We start from the raw sequence: 16,052 nt of genomic DNA, 5'->3' as shown, positions 1-16,052 counted from the left end.
GGTTGTTTGGCAGAACTGGCTCACCAGGACTGTTGAATGGAAAAACAACTCTCACTGATACTAGTTATGTTAATATACAAATGCTTACTCCTCCAGGAGTTACCTTTTTCTAACAAGACCATTTCCCTAAGCAGCCCTAACCACTGTAACACGATTGACTAGATGTTCTCTATCCCCTCCCAACTCCTCTATAGTTTTGTAGTGTTATGTGAGGAGGAAATCCCTCTCAGGAGCACTTCCTATGGAGAATTCAATGTGCTTTTCCAGGGAATAATGATAGTTTAGGAGATATTGTACCCCTCACTATTTATTCATTTGTAAGATTTCCTCTATAAAATCTACCTTACACCTACAATTGGGGCCACTAGTAATATGTTTCTTGCACAACCATTAACTGAGGAAATTATAAAGTCTCCTTTAGAGTTTTTAAAAAGGTAAAAAGGGAGGTAAAAAAAGGTCTCTATTTTTAGTTTATTCTGGTAAAAATTGGAAAGGGGTAAAATATTTATTTCTTAATTAGATAATCTCTTTTCTTGATACATAATACCTTCCTTGATCACCCAATCTAAATTATCCTCCCCTGTGACTCTATCAGAAAGGGAGTTTTATTATCTTCATTTATTATTCTTTAAAGTTATCTTGTTCATGTATTTCCACTTGTTTATTGCCTCTCTTTCCCACTATAATGTAAACATCACAAGAGAAGAGAGCTTATTTGTGTTATTTATCCGTAAAATCCAATGTTCAAAAGAGTACCTGACATATGAAGGTGACAAAAATATTTGTTGAATGATTAAGTTTAGTGAATAAATGAATGAGTAAATTTAATAGCTACTCATCTAATCTATGAAGGAAAAAATGGACACATATTAATACCCTGTCTCTTTTGTATTTATGTTTTTGTGTTTAATAATAAATTTAATTAGTATTGGGGAAGAAAGTTGTAAAAAAACATTTAGAAAAAAGTTGGATGTGTAACTCTTAAAAATAAAACACCAAGAAATAGTTAACATTTTCATATCCAAAAAGTGTAAATTTCAATGCCATAAAACATTTAAGAAAAGCTAACACCACATATGATATGAAACATAATTACTAACATCTATTGTGTTGATTAAACATTTGCCATTAACTCATTCCCTAAACCAAAATGAACGGCTCAATGCTGTAAAGCGCAAAAAAAAATGTACTTTATTGTAATCAATACCATACGTCTGTTCAGGTGGGATCTCCTTGCTTCACTCGCATCCACTCTCTGAAGGTTTGGGAGGCTTTTCCAAAGAATTTCAGAAATTCTATTAGGATCTAAGAAGTAACCCAAAATGAAGTTTGATGAATAATATTATGTCATGGGCTTAACAGTTTGAATTTTTATTATATTTAGCAATATTCAACCTACAGGTGTTAAGGGAAATACTATAAAACCTATCAAGCTAAAGCAACCTATTTCATGTCCTATCTCCCATTTTCTACTCAGTTTAAACTTAAAAAAAAATTACTGGTCTTTCCCTGGCACACTGTATAGATTCTAAACACCCTTGTCTTTGCTTCAACTGTTCAGTCCACACATAACACCTTTTCTTCATATTTCCCTGTTAAAATCTAACCCAGCTATCTTTCTTAAATTAAATGCTGTTACTCTCAATACAGCCAGAAACAACTTTTCCTTCTTTTTGGTGCATCTCTTGGTAACTTTTTTTTGAAGTTATCTTTTGCATTATAATGTACTTATTTATGTACATGTCTTGTCTGTCTTACTAGAATATTAATGCATTGAGGGCAAAGATGATACAGTTGTCATCTTTGTATTATATATATACATAATACCTAGCTCAGTGCTTTGCACAGCACTGAGAATATTAATGCATTGAGGGCAAAGATGATACAGTTGTCATCTTTGTATTATATATATACCTAGCTCAGTGCTTTGCACAGCATGGACACTCAGTCCACATTTCCCAGTTTGAACTAAATTTAATGGAAATAATCTTCCTCATGAAGTTAGGGAATACTGTATGAATTAACATTAATAGGGGAAAAAGCCATTTAAAAGGAATTTTTTGATATTCATTCTATGGCCTTTTTCTGTTCTTAATGTCCTATATTCCCTATCATCCTCAGTCCACTATTCCCCATACAACCCTTCTTTCATTCTTCCACTTCATATTACTCTTAATTGTGACTTATTGGCCAATAAGTCTGGGCTGGCCAGAATAGTAACTCAAAGTAACACTATCATAACCCTTCTTCAAGATTTTTCCAAAAGCTCATACACAGTATCTGAGACTGCCTTTACTATGCCTTCATAGAAAGTAGAAATTCTATTTAAAATGATTTCATTTAAGCCAATATTTCTACATTCTGAGATTCACCAAATGTATAGTCTATCAAATTCAGCAACAGCAACTAAACATTCAATATTAAAAAAAAAACTTACATGAAAAGTTATCACTTCATGTTCTTCAGGGTGACAAATTATTAGCTTTCCAACATTTTCAAATCCTATACTTCACCATGTGTCCACAGAAAAACTACAGTAGTATGCCATACTCTACCATAATCTTAACATGAATATAAGAGTATCATGCTTTATTTGTTTCTATTCCTACAGTTCATAAGCTGGTTAAGTTCCAATTAAAGTTGAAGACAATTATTAATAATTTTTCTTATACCTTATCACATAGTCATAATACTGACCATATATAATCATAATGTGAAGTAATAAATGACAAGAACTCTACCCATAAGTTTATAAAGCAACAAATAAATGTATAATCTTCTCCTGAGGTATCAAAAAAATACTTTTAAAATTTAGTCACTTCAGACATTAAACTGGACCTTTTCAAAACTTCTGGCCATTAATCATTAAATTTATTACCTAATTCTTGCTAATTCATCTGGGTCTGTAATCTAGAAACATTAAAAATAGTAATGAAGCAGCAAAATGCACACTACTAGATAATACTTTCCTCTTTTCTGTATGGCAGCCAAGGTCAAAATTAATAATTCAAGTCAATGACTGAAAAGAAATATTGACATAGTTTATTCTCATTGAATAGCTACCTAACTTATTGACAGAATTTGCTGTTTCACTAATCTATGTGGTTCAGGATTTCTGTTTCTTGACTGGTTTGTGAATAGGTCTGTGAATCATAACATATTAATCAAACAGACTCACTCACTAGTGAAAACTGTAAGATTAATTGGATACATCAACCAACTCAATTATTTATGTGCATGCAAAAATGAATGATTAAGCAAAAATGAAATGCAAAAAAAATTTTAAGTGAGTTGTTTCATGTACAGAGGTCATGATTCTGAATGAGGTAAGTAATCCCACTCATAAGTGTTTTTCCCAAGATAAAAAAAAAAGTTTTTACACAAAAAATCATTTTTTTAAAAAGGGTCATGTTCAGTTTCTATATGAAAATTTAATTGTTGTTGGGGCAGGGGGCACGAGGGAAAATGGCTTTGTACATCAGATCTGGTCCTTAGTGTACACTTTTCACTTAAAAATTTGTATTTTCACAGTATCCAAAATTGTCAATCTTTGACAACATCTACAGTTTAGACATTAGTTTCAAAGAGTACAATATTGTAAGCAAAGATATAAATCAATGAGTTTTATGATACTGAATTTAGAATGGATATTTTGCCATTTAGGCACATAAACTGACAAAGATTAAAGAATATTTTTAAATGTTTTACCTTTTGTCAGCTGGGCTTCCATTTGTGAAAATTGAGATCTGTAATAAAGAATACTAAATTTAAATACACTAAATATGCACAGCAAATGTTTACATTAAATTATTCAGAAAAATATCATTCAAAGCAGGTTTTAAAATATGACAATTTGTAAGATTAAGGTGTCAAAAAAGCTAAGAAATTACCATAGTTGGCATTGGAAGAAATATTTTAGAAGATGAACTACTACCAAAATTATATTTCAAATGAAAGCAAAGAGGGCTTTATATTTATAGTAAATAAAAACTATTTAAACATATCCATTACATAATTAAATATATCCATCACATAATTGTTCAATCTTTTTAATATTCTTTTGAAATATTTATACTTCAAATGCCAATAGTATACTAACATGGTGATACTAACACATAGTATACTAATATGATAGTGCTTTTTTATAATTTAAAAAATTTGTAGGGGTACCAGGATGGCTCAGTTGGTTAAGCAACCAACTCTTAGTTTTGGCTCAAGTCATGATCTCACAGTTCATTCCTGAGATGGAGCCCTGCACTGGGCTCTGTGATGACAGTACAGAGCCTGCTCTCTCTTCCTCTCTTTCTCTGTCCTACTCCCCCCACCCCCCACCAAAATAAACGAATAAACTTTCAAAAAGTAAATAACTTGTAAAAGTATATTGAGAATCCATGCTCAAATCTGGATGGAACTGGAGAGTGTGATGCTAAGTGAAATAAGTCATACAGAGAAAGACAGATACCATATGTTTTCACGCTTATGTGGATCCTGAGAAACTTAGCAGAAATCCATGGGGGAGGGGAAGGAGAAAAAAAAAAGAGGTCAGAGTGTGAGAGAGCCAAAGCATAAGAGACTCTTAAAAACTGAGAACAATCTGAGGGATGATGGGGGGTGGAAGGGAGGGGAGAGTGGGTGATGGGTATTGAGGAGGGCACCTTTTGGGATGAGCACTGGGTGTTGTATGGAAACCAATTTGACAATAAATTTCATATATTGAAAAAAAATGAAGTCTAAGACAAAAAAAAAAGGGAATCCATGCTCAAAATATGCTTATCAAGGTGTTTGATCAAAAATGTAGGAATCTAGGACCTCAAGAGTGTGATTTTATTAATAGATTACCTCTTGGGAAGAGAACATGTTTTCCTGTAGCATAATGGGGATACTAGATTTTATCCCAGGCCTGAATTTTACCTAACTCAGTTTCTTTCATACAGAGATTAGCTAGCTTTATCCTTACCCACCTGTGGCAAAGAGTTCTGGTGTTCAACAAACTAATTTTCTTTTCTTAAGGCACATTACTAGTCTACATTTCTAAGTCCCTCCTGCAATTAAAGGTGGTAAATTAATTATGAGAGAAAATGATGTGTACCCCCTTCCAGCCTGGTCAGTGAAAATGACTCATGTCTGGTCTTTCATCTTCTTTTCTAGTAGCTGGATGTCTATGCCCAATATGGCCCAGCAAGCCAATGTAAGATGTCAAAACCTCCATATACCAGGATACCTGAATCAACCTATAGAGCAGGACTCCCTAACACAAACACACCTGAACTTCCCAGAAGTACTTACATGAGGAAGTAAGTTTCTATTGTATGTGAGTCATTGCCTATATGTGACAAGAGTTGGCCTATATACTAAGTAATATACCACCGTGGGTTTTCATATGGCCTATGTAGATAACTAGACAGAAATAAATGATAATAAAGGCTAACATTCACATAGTCCTTCATGATATACAAAAGCATTTCATAAACATTATCCCATCTTATGCTAACATTCTTATACAGTATTATCATCCTCCATCAACTAAGAGTTTTATAGAAAAATATGTTTTGGGGCGCCTGGGTGGCTCAGTCGGTTAAGCATCCGACTTCAGCTCAGGTCACGATCTCGCGGTCTGTGAGTTGGAGCCCTGCATCCGGCTCTGGGCTGATGGCTCAGAGCCTGGAGCCTGCTTCGGATTCTGTGTCTCCCTCTCTCTCTGCCCCTCCCCCGTTCATGCTGTCTCTTTCTGTCTCAAAAATAAATAAACAAAAAAAAATTTTTTCTTAAGAAAAATATGTTTATATCCTGATTCATAGAAATGATAATAGGTCTGACCCTAACCTCTGCTTTAAAAAAGACTACTGCTACAATAAGCAGCTTTAAAAATAGGTATGAAAACAAAGAGGAACTACTTCTGACATATATCATTAAGATGTAAATATGACAGGCCTTTTATGTATGTAATCTAATGTTCAGTAGTAGGAGTTCTAAATATTTTTCTTTCACTCGTTTTAGATTTTAAGTTTCTGTCACTAGTGGCACAGAGTGATAGGCTGGGAGATTCTGGCACACATACACATAAACTCTCATTTTGAAAACAACAAGGAAGAACACTAAAGAATATGAAATACTATTAAAGAAATGAGAGACCTGACAATAGCTATACTGCCACAACAAGGACAAGCAAAATTGTCTTCTCTACAACTTTGCTTTCTTTTCTTGAACTCTTCCCATTATTTACCAATAAAGTTGCTTCTGTGTAGACTGTTTTACTCTTCTAAGGCATGAGTCTATTCTGAATCTATTATATTGATAAATCTATTGATCTACTATGAATCCACTACACAGCAGAAGCAAAAATAAATTCTTCTTCAAGAGTTTTTTCTCCACAGATAATAGCTGTACTTGCAGTGAGCAAAGCATAACACATACTTAACAAATCATTATGTTGTATACATGAAACTAATACATTGTGTGTCAACTGTACTTCAGTAAAAAGATAAATGTGAAGAGAGCTTTTCCCCATAGTTTTGCATTTATATTTAATTTTATTAACTTATAGCAAATTCTCTTTAGTCTATGAACTCCAATTTTTTTCTGGCTCTCAAATCACAGGTGTTTATTAAATGATCATTCAAAACTAATACATATCTAATTTATAAATTTGTATCCGAGATAATGAATTGTGATAACCAAATGTAAAGGCAAAAAGTCCAAGCCAAAACAAACAAAAAAAACCAGGGCACAGGATTTTTTTAAAAAACATATACAAATGGAGTAAACAAAAATATAAAAGACAAACTTCTTACAGCACATATTACCATTTTTCTTTCTTGTACTGTTTCCTCTATTTTGGTAAATTCCTTACCTGTGAATGTTCTTGGATTTTTGCATTTGTCTTTTGTCTACCTGAAGCTGTAACTAATGCTTCCCTTGTCTCTTTTTCCAATGGTATATGTTTTGAATCTTCAACTTTTATTTTGCTAATACCCATTTCCATTGTTGTCTTGGTCTTCTCTTCACTATTAAGTAATTCTTTCTCTTGATTTAGGAAATAGTCAAGTTGATGCTTAGCGATTTCAGCTTCCTGTTTGTAAAAAAGTAACCATTTATCAAGCATTTATTTGTGACATTTTTCTGACAATATTACAACTTTCAATAATCTCACTATATTCACGTCCACATTATTTTTCAACTTTATTTGTACTAAGCTGGAGGAAGCTAAATTAAACCATGGCTATAATCCACAGTTTAATCCATAATTAAAATTAAAAACTGTGAAAACATCTTCCACTTTGAGGACTATTATTTTTTTTAAATACCTATTATTTTTTTAAAGCTCTAATTATTACAGAGGCATAATAAAGAATAAAAGGTATATATTATAAAATGTGACAGACTGTAACCAGGATAATTAATACCTATAATATCAAATAAAAGAAAATGTGGAAAGTAATTTTTTCTAGAATATAATTTTTCTTTAAAAATGCCACTTTTAATAATTTTTAGTTACTTAGATCAACAAAAATCAAGTTCACAAATAATCTCACCATAAACAGAAAACTCACTGTTAACATTTGATATATCTTTTTTCATTGTTTCTAAATGTAACTAATACATATATGTATTTTAAAAATTTTTATCTATACTGGATTCTACTATACATATACAATATGTTTTCTATTAAATAATGTTATAGATATGTTTCAATGACAATAAATAAACATCTAAATTAGAATAGCTAATTAAAGTACATTTAATAGTATACTTTTATTTAGCAATATTTTTTATGAGTGGACACAGTGGTAAATTTTTGCTCACAAAATTTTTTATATTATACTTACTTAAACAAAATCACTTTACACTCTTTTCTTTATGATAAATTTTTATAAGTGCAATGATTCAATGAAAGGCCTATGTCATCCTCAAACTTTTGCTGTGTATTTTCTTACAGAAAAGTATTAATTCATAATAATAGAGTAACATAAAAGATTACTCATTTCAACATACATCCACAAATACTAGACATTTCTGTTCCTAAGATTTTTACCAAAATGGTAGATAAAAAAATTCTACCCACTATTATTTTAATTTTTATTTATTTGATAACTAGTGAGGTTGAATATATTCATATGCATTTACTACCCTTTTGTGTTTCTAAATTACCACCTGCCTAATTGTGTCCTTTGTCTATGTAGGGGAAGGGCTACTCATAATTTTCATATATTTGTAAAAGATATTCATATAAAACATTTTCTAAAGAATTACATTTCTCTTTATATCTCATGATTTTTTACCATATAAAAGTTTTAAATTTATAGTAGCCAAATACACTAACATATTCCTTTGTTAGTAACATAATGCGTAGAAAACCTTGCTGTAGCCAAGACCATCTAACTGCTACCCAGTATTCCTTCTAAGATCTTCATATATCATTTATTAATTTTGATTCTTAAATCAATCTACAATTTATTTTGGTGTATCTCATGATACATGAGAATTATTTTTTCATAGTGGTTTACTTTTTGTGACTATTTTACCTTTCTATGAAAAATTTTCTTTTTATTTATTTTTTTAATATGAAATTTATTGTCAAATTGGTTTCCATAAATACCCAGTGCTCATCCCAACAGGTGCCCTCCTCAATGCCCATCACCGACCCTCCGCCACTTCCACCTCCCATCAACCCTCAGTTTGTTCTCAGTTTTTAAGAGTCTCTTATGCTTTGGCTCTCTCCCTAACATTTTTTTCCTTCCCCTCCCCCATGGTCTTCTGTTAAGTTTCTCAGGATCCACATAAGAGTGAAAACATATGGTATCTGTCTTTCTCCGTATGACTTATTTCACTTAGCATAACACTCTCCAGTTCCATCCACGTTGCCTCAAAAGGCCAGATTTCATTCTTTCTCATTGCCACGTAGTACTCCATTGTGTATATAAACCACAATTTCTTTATCCATTCATCAGTTGATGGACATTTAGGCTCTTTCCATAATTTGGCTATTGTTGAAAGTGCTGCTAAAAACATTGGGGTATATGTGCCCCTATACATCAGCAGTCCTGTATCCCTTGGGTAAATTCCTAGCAGTGCTATTGCTGGGTCATAGGGTAGGTCTATTTTTAACTTTTTGAGGAATCTCCACACTGTTTTCCAGAGCGGCTGCACCAGTTTGCATTCCCACCAACAGTGCAAGAGGATTCCCATTTCTCCACATCCTCTCCAGCATCTATGGTCTCCTGATTTGTTCACTTTAGTCACTCTGACTGGTGGGAGGTGGTATCCCAGTGTGGTTTTGATTTGTATTTCCCTGATGAGGAGTGACGTTGAACATCTTTTCATGTGCCTGTTGGCCATCTGGATGTCTTCTTTAGAGAAGTGTCCATTCATGTCTTCTACCCATTTCTTCACTGGATTATTTGTTTTTCAGGTGTGGAGTTTTGTGACTTCTTTATAGATTTTGGATACTAGCCTTTTGTCTGATATGTCATTTGCAAATATCTTTTCCCATTCCGTTGGTTGCCTATTAGTTTTGTTGATTGTTTCCTTTGCAGTGCAGAAGCTTTTTATCTTCATGAGGTCCCAATAGTTCATTTTTGCTTTTAATTCCCTTGCCTTTGGGGATGTGTCAAGTAAGGAATTGCTACAGCTGAGGTCAGAGAGGTTTTCTTTCCTGCTTTCTCCTCTAGGGTATTGATGGTTTCCTGTCTCACACTCAGGTCCTTTATCCATTTTGAGTTTGTTTTTGTGAATGGTGTAAGAAAGTGGTCTAATTTCATTCTTCTGCATGTTGCTGTCCAGTTCTCCCAGCAACATTTGTTAAAGACTGTCTTTTTTCCATTGGATATTCTTTCCTGCTTTGTCAAAGATTAGTTGGCCATAATTTTGTGGGTCCTATTCTGGAGTCTCTATTCTATTCCATTGGTCTATGTGTCTGTTTTTGTGCCTATACCATGCTGTCTTGATGCTTACAGCTTTGTACTAGAGGCTAAAGTCTGGGATTGTGATGTTTCCCGCTTTGGTCTTCTTCAATATTACTTTGGCTATTCGGGGTCTTTTGTGGTTCCATACAAATTTTAGGATTGCTTGTTCTAGCTTCAAGAAGAATGCTGGTGCAATTTTGATTGGGATTGCATTGAATGTGTAGATTCCTTTGGGTAGTATTGATATTTTAACAATATTTATTCTTCCAACCCATGAGCACGGAATGTTTTTCCATTTCTTTGTCTCTTTTTCAATTTCCTTCATAAGCTTTCTATAGTTTTCAGCATGCAGATCTTTTACATCTTTGGTTAGGTTTATTCCTAGGTTTTTTATGATTCTTGGTTCAATTATGAACGGGATCGGTTTATTTGTCTTTCTGTTGCTTCATTATTAGTGTATAAGAATGCAACTGATTTCTGTACATTGATTTTGTATCCTGCAACTTTGCTGAATTCATGTATCAGTTCTAGCAGACTGTCAGGTTTTCCATGTATAGTATCATGTCATCTGCAAAAAGTGAAAGCTTAACTTCATATTTGCCAATTTTGCTGCCTTTGATTTCCTTTTGTTGTCTGATTGCTGATGCTAGGACTTCCAACACTATATTAAACAACAGTGGTGAGAGTGGATATCCCTGTAGTGTTCCTGATCTCAGGGGGAAAGCTCTCAGTTTTTCCCCATTGAGGATGATATTAGCTGTGGGATTTTCATAAATAGCTTATAATGTTTAAGTATGTTCCTTCTATCCCGACTTTCTCAAGGGTTTTTTATTAACAAAGAATCCTGAATTTTGTCAAATGGCTTTTCTGCATTGATTGACAGGATCATATGGGTTTTTTTCTTTTTTCTTTTCTTTTCTTTTCTTTTCTCTTTTCTTCTCTTCTCTTCTCTTCTCTTCTCTTCTCTTCTCTTCTCTTTTCTTTTCTTTTCTATGTCATGTATCACATTGATTGATTTGCAAATGTTGAACCAGTCCTGCAGCTCAGGAATAAATCCTACTTGATCATGGTGAATAATTCTTTTTATATGCTGTTGAATACGATTTGCTAGTATCTTGTTGAGAATTTTTGCGTCCATATTCATCAGAGATATTGGCCTGTAGTTCTCTTTTTTTGCCGGGTCTCTGTCTGGTTTAAGAATCAATGTAATACTGGCTTCATACAATGAGTCTGGAAGTTTTCCTTCCCTTTATATTTTTTGGAACAGCTTGGGAAATATAGGTATTATCTCTGCTTTAAATGTGTGGTAGAATTCCCCAGGGAAGCCATGTGGTCATGGACTCCTATTTTTTGGGAGATTTTTGGTAACTGATTCAATTTCTTCGCTGGCTATGGGTCTGTTCAAGTTTTCTATTTCTTCCTGTTTGAGTTTTGGAAGTGTATGGGTGCATAGGAATTTCTCCATTTCTTCCAGGTTGTCCAGGTTATTGGCATATAATTTTTCATAGTATTCCCTGATAATTGCTTGTATTTCTGAGGTATTGGTTGTAATAATTCCATTTTCATTTGCAATTTTATCTATTTGGGTCCTCTCTCTTTTCTTTTTGAGAAGTCTGGCTAGACTTCAACTTTGTTTATTTTTTCAAAAAACCAACTCTTGGTTTCATTGATCTGCTCTACTGTTTTTTTAGATTCTATATTATTTATTTCTGCCCTGATCTTTATTATTTCTCTTCTTCTTCTGGGTTTGGGGTGTCTTTGCTGTTATGCTTCTATTTCCTTTAGGTGTTCTATTAGATTTTGTATTTGGGATTTTTCTTGTTTCTTGAGATAGGCCTGGATTGCAATGTATTTTCCTCTCAGGACTGCCTTTGCTGCATCCCAAAGCATTTGGATTGTTGTATTTTCATTTTCATTTGTTTCCATATATTTTTTAATTTCTTCTCTAATTGCCTGGTTGACCCATTCATTCTTTAATAGGGTGTTCTTTAACCTCCATGCTTTTGGAGGTTTTCCAGACTTTTTCCTGTGGTTGATTTCAAGCTTCATAGCATTGTGGTCTGAAGTGTGCATGGTATGATCTCAATTCTTGTATACTTATGAAGGGCTGTTTTGTGACCCAGTATGTGATCTATCTTGGAGAATGTTCCATGTGCACTCGAGAAGAAAGTATATTCTGTTGCTTTGGGGTGCAGAGTTCTAAATATATTCTGTCAAGTCCATCTGATCCAGTGTATCATTCAGGACCCATGTTTCTTTATTGATCCTGTGTCCAGATGATCTACCCATTGTTGTAAGTGTGGTATTAAAGTCCCCTGCAATTACCACATTCTTAGCAATAAGGTTGCTTGTTTGTGATTGTTTTATATATTTGGGGGCTCCTGTATTCGGTGCATAGACATTGATAATTGTTAGCTCTTCCTAATGGATAGTCCCTGTAATTATTATATAATACCTTTCTTCATCTCTTGTTACAACCTTTAATTTAAAGTCTAGTTGCTCTGATATAAGTGTGGCTACTCCAGCTTTCTTTTGACTTCCAGTAGCATGATAGATAGTTCTCCATCCCCTCACTTTCAATCTGAAGGTGTCCTCAGGTCTGAAATGAGTCTCTTGTAGATAGAAAATAGATGAGTCTTGTTTTTTATCCATTCTGATACCCTATGTCTTTTGATTGGAGCATTTAGTCCATTTACATTCAGTGGTATTATTGAACGATGTGGGTTTAGGGTTTCTGTGTTATCTGTAGATTTCATGCTTGTAGTGATGTCTCTGGTACTTTGTGGTCCTTGCAACATTCCACTCAGAGTCCCCCTTAGGACCTCTCGTAGGGCTGGTTTAGTGGTGATGAATTCCTTCGGTTTTTGTTTGTTTGAAGACCTTTATCTCTCCTTCTATTCTGAATGACAGACTTCCTGGATAAAGGATTCTCAGCTGCATATTTTTTCTGTTCATCACATTGAAGATAATCTGCCATTCCTTTCTGACCTGTCAAGTTTCAGTAGATCGGTCTGCCACTACTCTTATGTGTCTACCTTTGTAAGTTAGAGCCTGTTTATCCCTAGCTTCTTTCAGAATTTTCTCTTTATTCTTGTATTTTGCCAGTTTCACTATGATATGTCATGCAGAAGATCGATTCAAGTTACGTCTGAAGGGAGTTCTCTGTGCCTCTAGGATTTCAATGCCTTTTTCCTTCCCCAGATCAAGGAAGTTCTCACCTATGATTTATTCAAGTATACCTTCAGCCCCTTTCTCTCTCTCTTCTTCTTTTTCTGGAATTCCTATGACATTGATATTTTCCTGTTTGATTGCATCACTTAGTTCTCTAATTCTCCCCTCATACTCTTGGATTTATTTCTTTCTCAGCTTCCTCTTTTTCCATAATTTTATCTTCTAATTCACCTATTCTCTCCTCTGCCTCTTCAATCCGTGCTATGGCCACCTCCATTTTATTTTGCACCTCATTTATAGCATTTTTTAGCTCCTCATGACTATTTCTTAGTCCCTTGATCTCTGTAACAATAGATTCTCTGCTGACCTCTATGCTTTTTTCAAACCCAGCGATGAATTTTATGAATATTGTTCTAAATTCTTGTTCCATTATATCGCTTAAATTGTTTTTGATCAATTCGTTAGCTGTCACTACTTCCTGGAGTTTCTTCTGAGGAGAGTTCTTCCGTTTCATCATTTTGTGTAGTCCCTGGGGTGGCTCCAACTGCAGGGCACTTCCCCTGTGCTGCCCGGAGTAACTCGTGTTGGTGGGCAGGGCTGCAGTCAGACCCGTTGTCTGCCCCTAGCTCACTGCTGGGGCCACAGTCAGACTGGTGTGTACCTTATCTTCCTTTCTCCCAGGAACAGGACTCACTGTGGAGTGGTGTGGCCCCTGTCTGGGCTACTTGTACACTGCCAGGCCTGTGGTGCTGCTTTGATGGGATCTGGTGGATTAACCAAGGTGGATCTATAAGGTGCACAGGGGCAGGAAGGGCAGGCTTAGCTCTCTTTGTGGTCTGTGGTCCCCTGTGGGAGGGGCCCTGCAGCACCGGGAGGGAGGCAGACTGTTGGAGGGATGGATCCCCCAGAAGCACAGTGTTGGGCATTTGCATGGTGCCAGCAAGTTTCGGTGATGGGAACTGGTTCCCTTTGGAAAGTCAGCTGGGGAATGGGAGAGGGAAATGGCACTTTCCAGCACCTTGGCTTCCCCGCCAAGCTGAGCTCTGTCTTCTGGGATACCTACCTGGTGTCCTCTTGCCATCCCCGCTCTCTGAGAGCAGAGCTGCTGACTTTTAATATTCCAGATGTTAAGTCCAGCTGGCTGTCAGAACTCACAGAGTCAGGCCCCTCTGCCTTTGCAAGCCAGACTTTGGGGGCTCTGCCTTTCCAGGTGGGCTGCCCCTCCACCACCCCGGCTCCCTCCCACCAGTCTGTGTAGCACACACCGCCTCTCCACCCTTCCTTCCCTCTTCCATGTTCCTCTTGTCTATGCTTGGCTCTACAGAGTCCGTTCTGCTAGTCTTCTGGCAGTTTTCTGGGTTATTTAGGCAGATGTGGGTGGAATCTAAGCAATGAGCAGGACAAGGTGAGACCAGCGTCTTCCTACACCACCATCTTCCCCTCTGAGTCTCAAGTCAGAGCTATAAAAAATTTTTTTCAAGGGCACCTGGTGGCTCAGTCAGTTGAGTCTGTGACTTGACTTAAACTCGGGTCATGATCCTGGGGTCATGGGATCCAGCCCTGCATTGGACTCCCCACTAAGCATGTAGCCTGCTTGGGATTCTGTCTGTCTGTCTCTCTCTCCCTCTGCCCCTCTGCCTCTCTCTCTAACTTAGAAAAACTTTAAATAACTAAAATTATAAAATAATAAATTATTACATTCATTTGAATCTGTTTCTGGATTTTTCATTCAGTACCAAATCCAGTACCACATTGACTTAGTTATAGTGTTACATTACATATTGATTTTTGAATAACTAAATTCTTATTATTCTTTTGTATAATCACCAGTTTCATTTCTCAATGTATCCTATAATAATTCTGTTAAGCTCAAAAATAATTCCACTTATACCTAGAAATAAATTGCTTTAAATATATATATCACTTTGGAATAAATTGAACATTGAAATATTTATAATATTGAACCTTCGAAACCAAATATAAATTTCTATTTCTTCACTGTTCATCTATATCTCTCAGTAAAGTATATTTTTCTTCATATAAAACTGTATTTTTGTTAAATATGCTACTGTAATATTATAAATAGAATTATCTCTATTATAGTTTCTAAATGGTTGTTTTGGATAAAAATAAAAATCTATTTTTTTTCTTTTGCTTTCTTTAGATTTTAATTCCAGTGTAGTTAATGTACAGTATTATAATAGTTTCAGGCATATAAAATGGTGATTCAGCAGTTCCACATATAACTCAGTGCTCATCCAGATTAGTGTACTCTTGATCCCCTCCAACTATTTCACCCATCCTTCCACCTACCTCCTTCTGGTAACCATCCGTTTGTTCTCTATACTTAAGAGCCTGTTTTTTGGTTTGTCTCCCTCTTTTTTTTTTCTTTGTTTTGTCTCTTAAATTCCACATATAAGTGAAATCATATGGTAACTGTCTTTCTCTTATTTTACTTAGCATCATACTCTAGCTCTATCCATGCTGTTGCAAATGACAAGATTTCATTCTTTTTTATGGTTGAGTAATATTGCATTATATATACACACGTGTGTGTGTTATATTTAACATCTTTATCCATTAATCTATCAATAGACATTTGAGGTGCTTTCATAGTTTGGCTATTGTAAATAATGCTGCAGTAAACATAGAGGTGCATATATCCCTTTGAATTGTTTTTCTTTTAATTTAGTGTTTTGTATTCTTTGGGTAAAATACCCAGTGTACTAGATCATAAAGTAGTTCTATTTTTAATATTTTGAGGAAGCACCATACTGTCTTCCACAGTGGCTGCACCAGTTTGTATTCCCAGCTACAGTGTCCTAGGGTTCCTTTTTCTACACATCTTCACTGACACTTGATGTGTCTTGAGGATTTGATTTTAACCAATCTGACAGGGATGAGGTAATATCTCACTGTGGTTTTGATTTGCACTTCCCTGATGATGAGTGATGTTGAGTATATTTTCATGCATCTGTT

General features: G+C 35.0%; 1 protein-coding gene across 3 annotated transcripts in view; it reads right to left on the bottom strand.

Annotated features, from left to right (window-relative positions):
- Positions 1 to 1,168: 1,168 nt before the first annotated feature.
- LOC106977130 (coiled-coil domain-containing protein 7) overlaps positions 1,169 to 16,052 on the bottom strand; it is a 144,594-nt gene continuing 129,710 nt past the window's right edge. For all 3 annotated transcript variants that reach the window (XM_027073763.2, XM_015074644.3, XM_027073766.2), the window contains 3 exons: positions 6,851 to 7,069; positions 3,709 to 3,746; positions 1,169 to 1,305 (listed from right to left, as the gene is read on the bottom strand). In XM_027073763.2, the coding sequence (XP_026929564.1) occupies positions 1,299 to 1,305; positions 3,709 to 3,746; positions 6,851 to 7,069 (264 nt within the window). In that variant the 3' untranslated portion in view covers positions 1,169 to 1,298. The remainder of the gene's footprint in view (positions 1,306 to 3,708; positions 3,747 to 6,850; positions 7,070 to 16,052) is intronic.

This window comes from Acinonyx jubatus, chromosome B4, assembly GCF_027475565.1.
Source record: "Acinonyx jubatus isolate Ajub_Pintada_27869175 chromosome B4, VMU_Ajub_asm_v1.0, whole genome shotgun sequence".
Taxonomy (NCBI): Eukaryota; Metazoa; Chordata; class Mammalia; order Carnivora; family Felidae; genus Acinonyx; species Acinonyx jubatus.
Note: the sequence above shows the minus strand (reverse complement) of the source record. Positions and strands in the feature narration are given on the sequence as shown.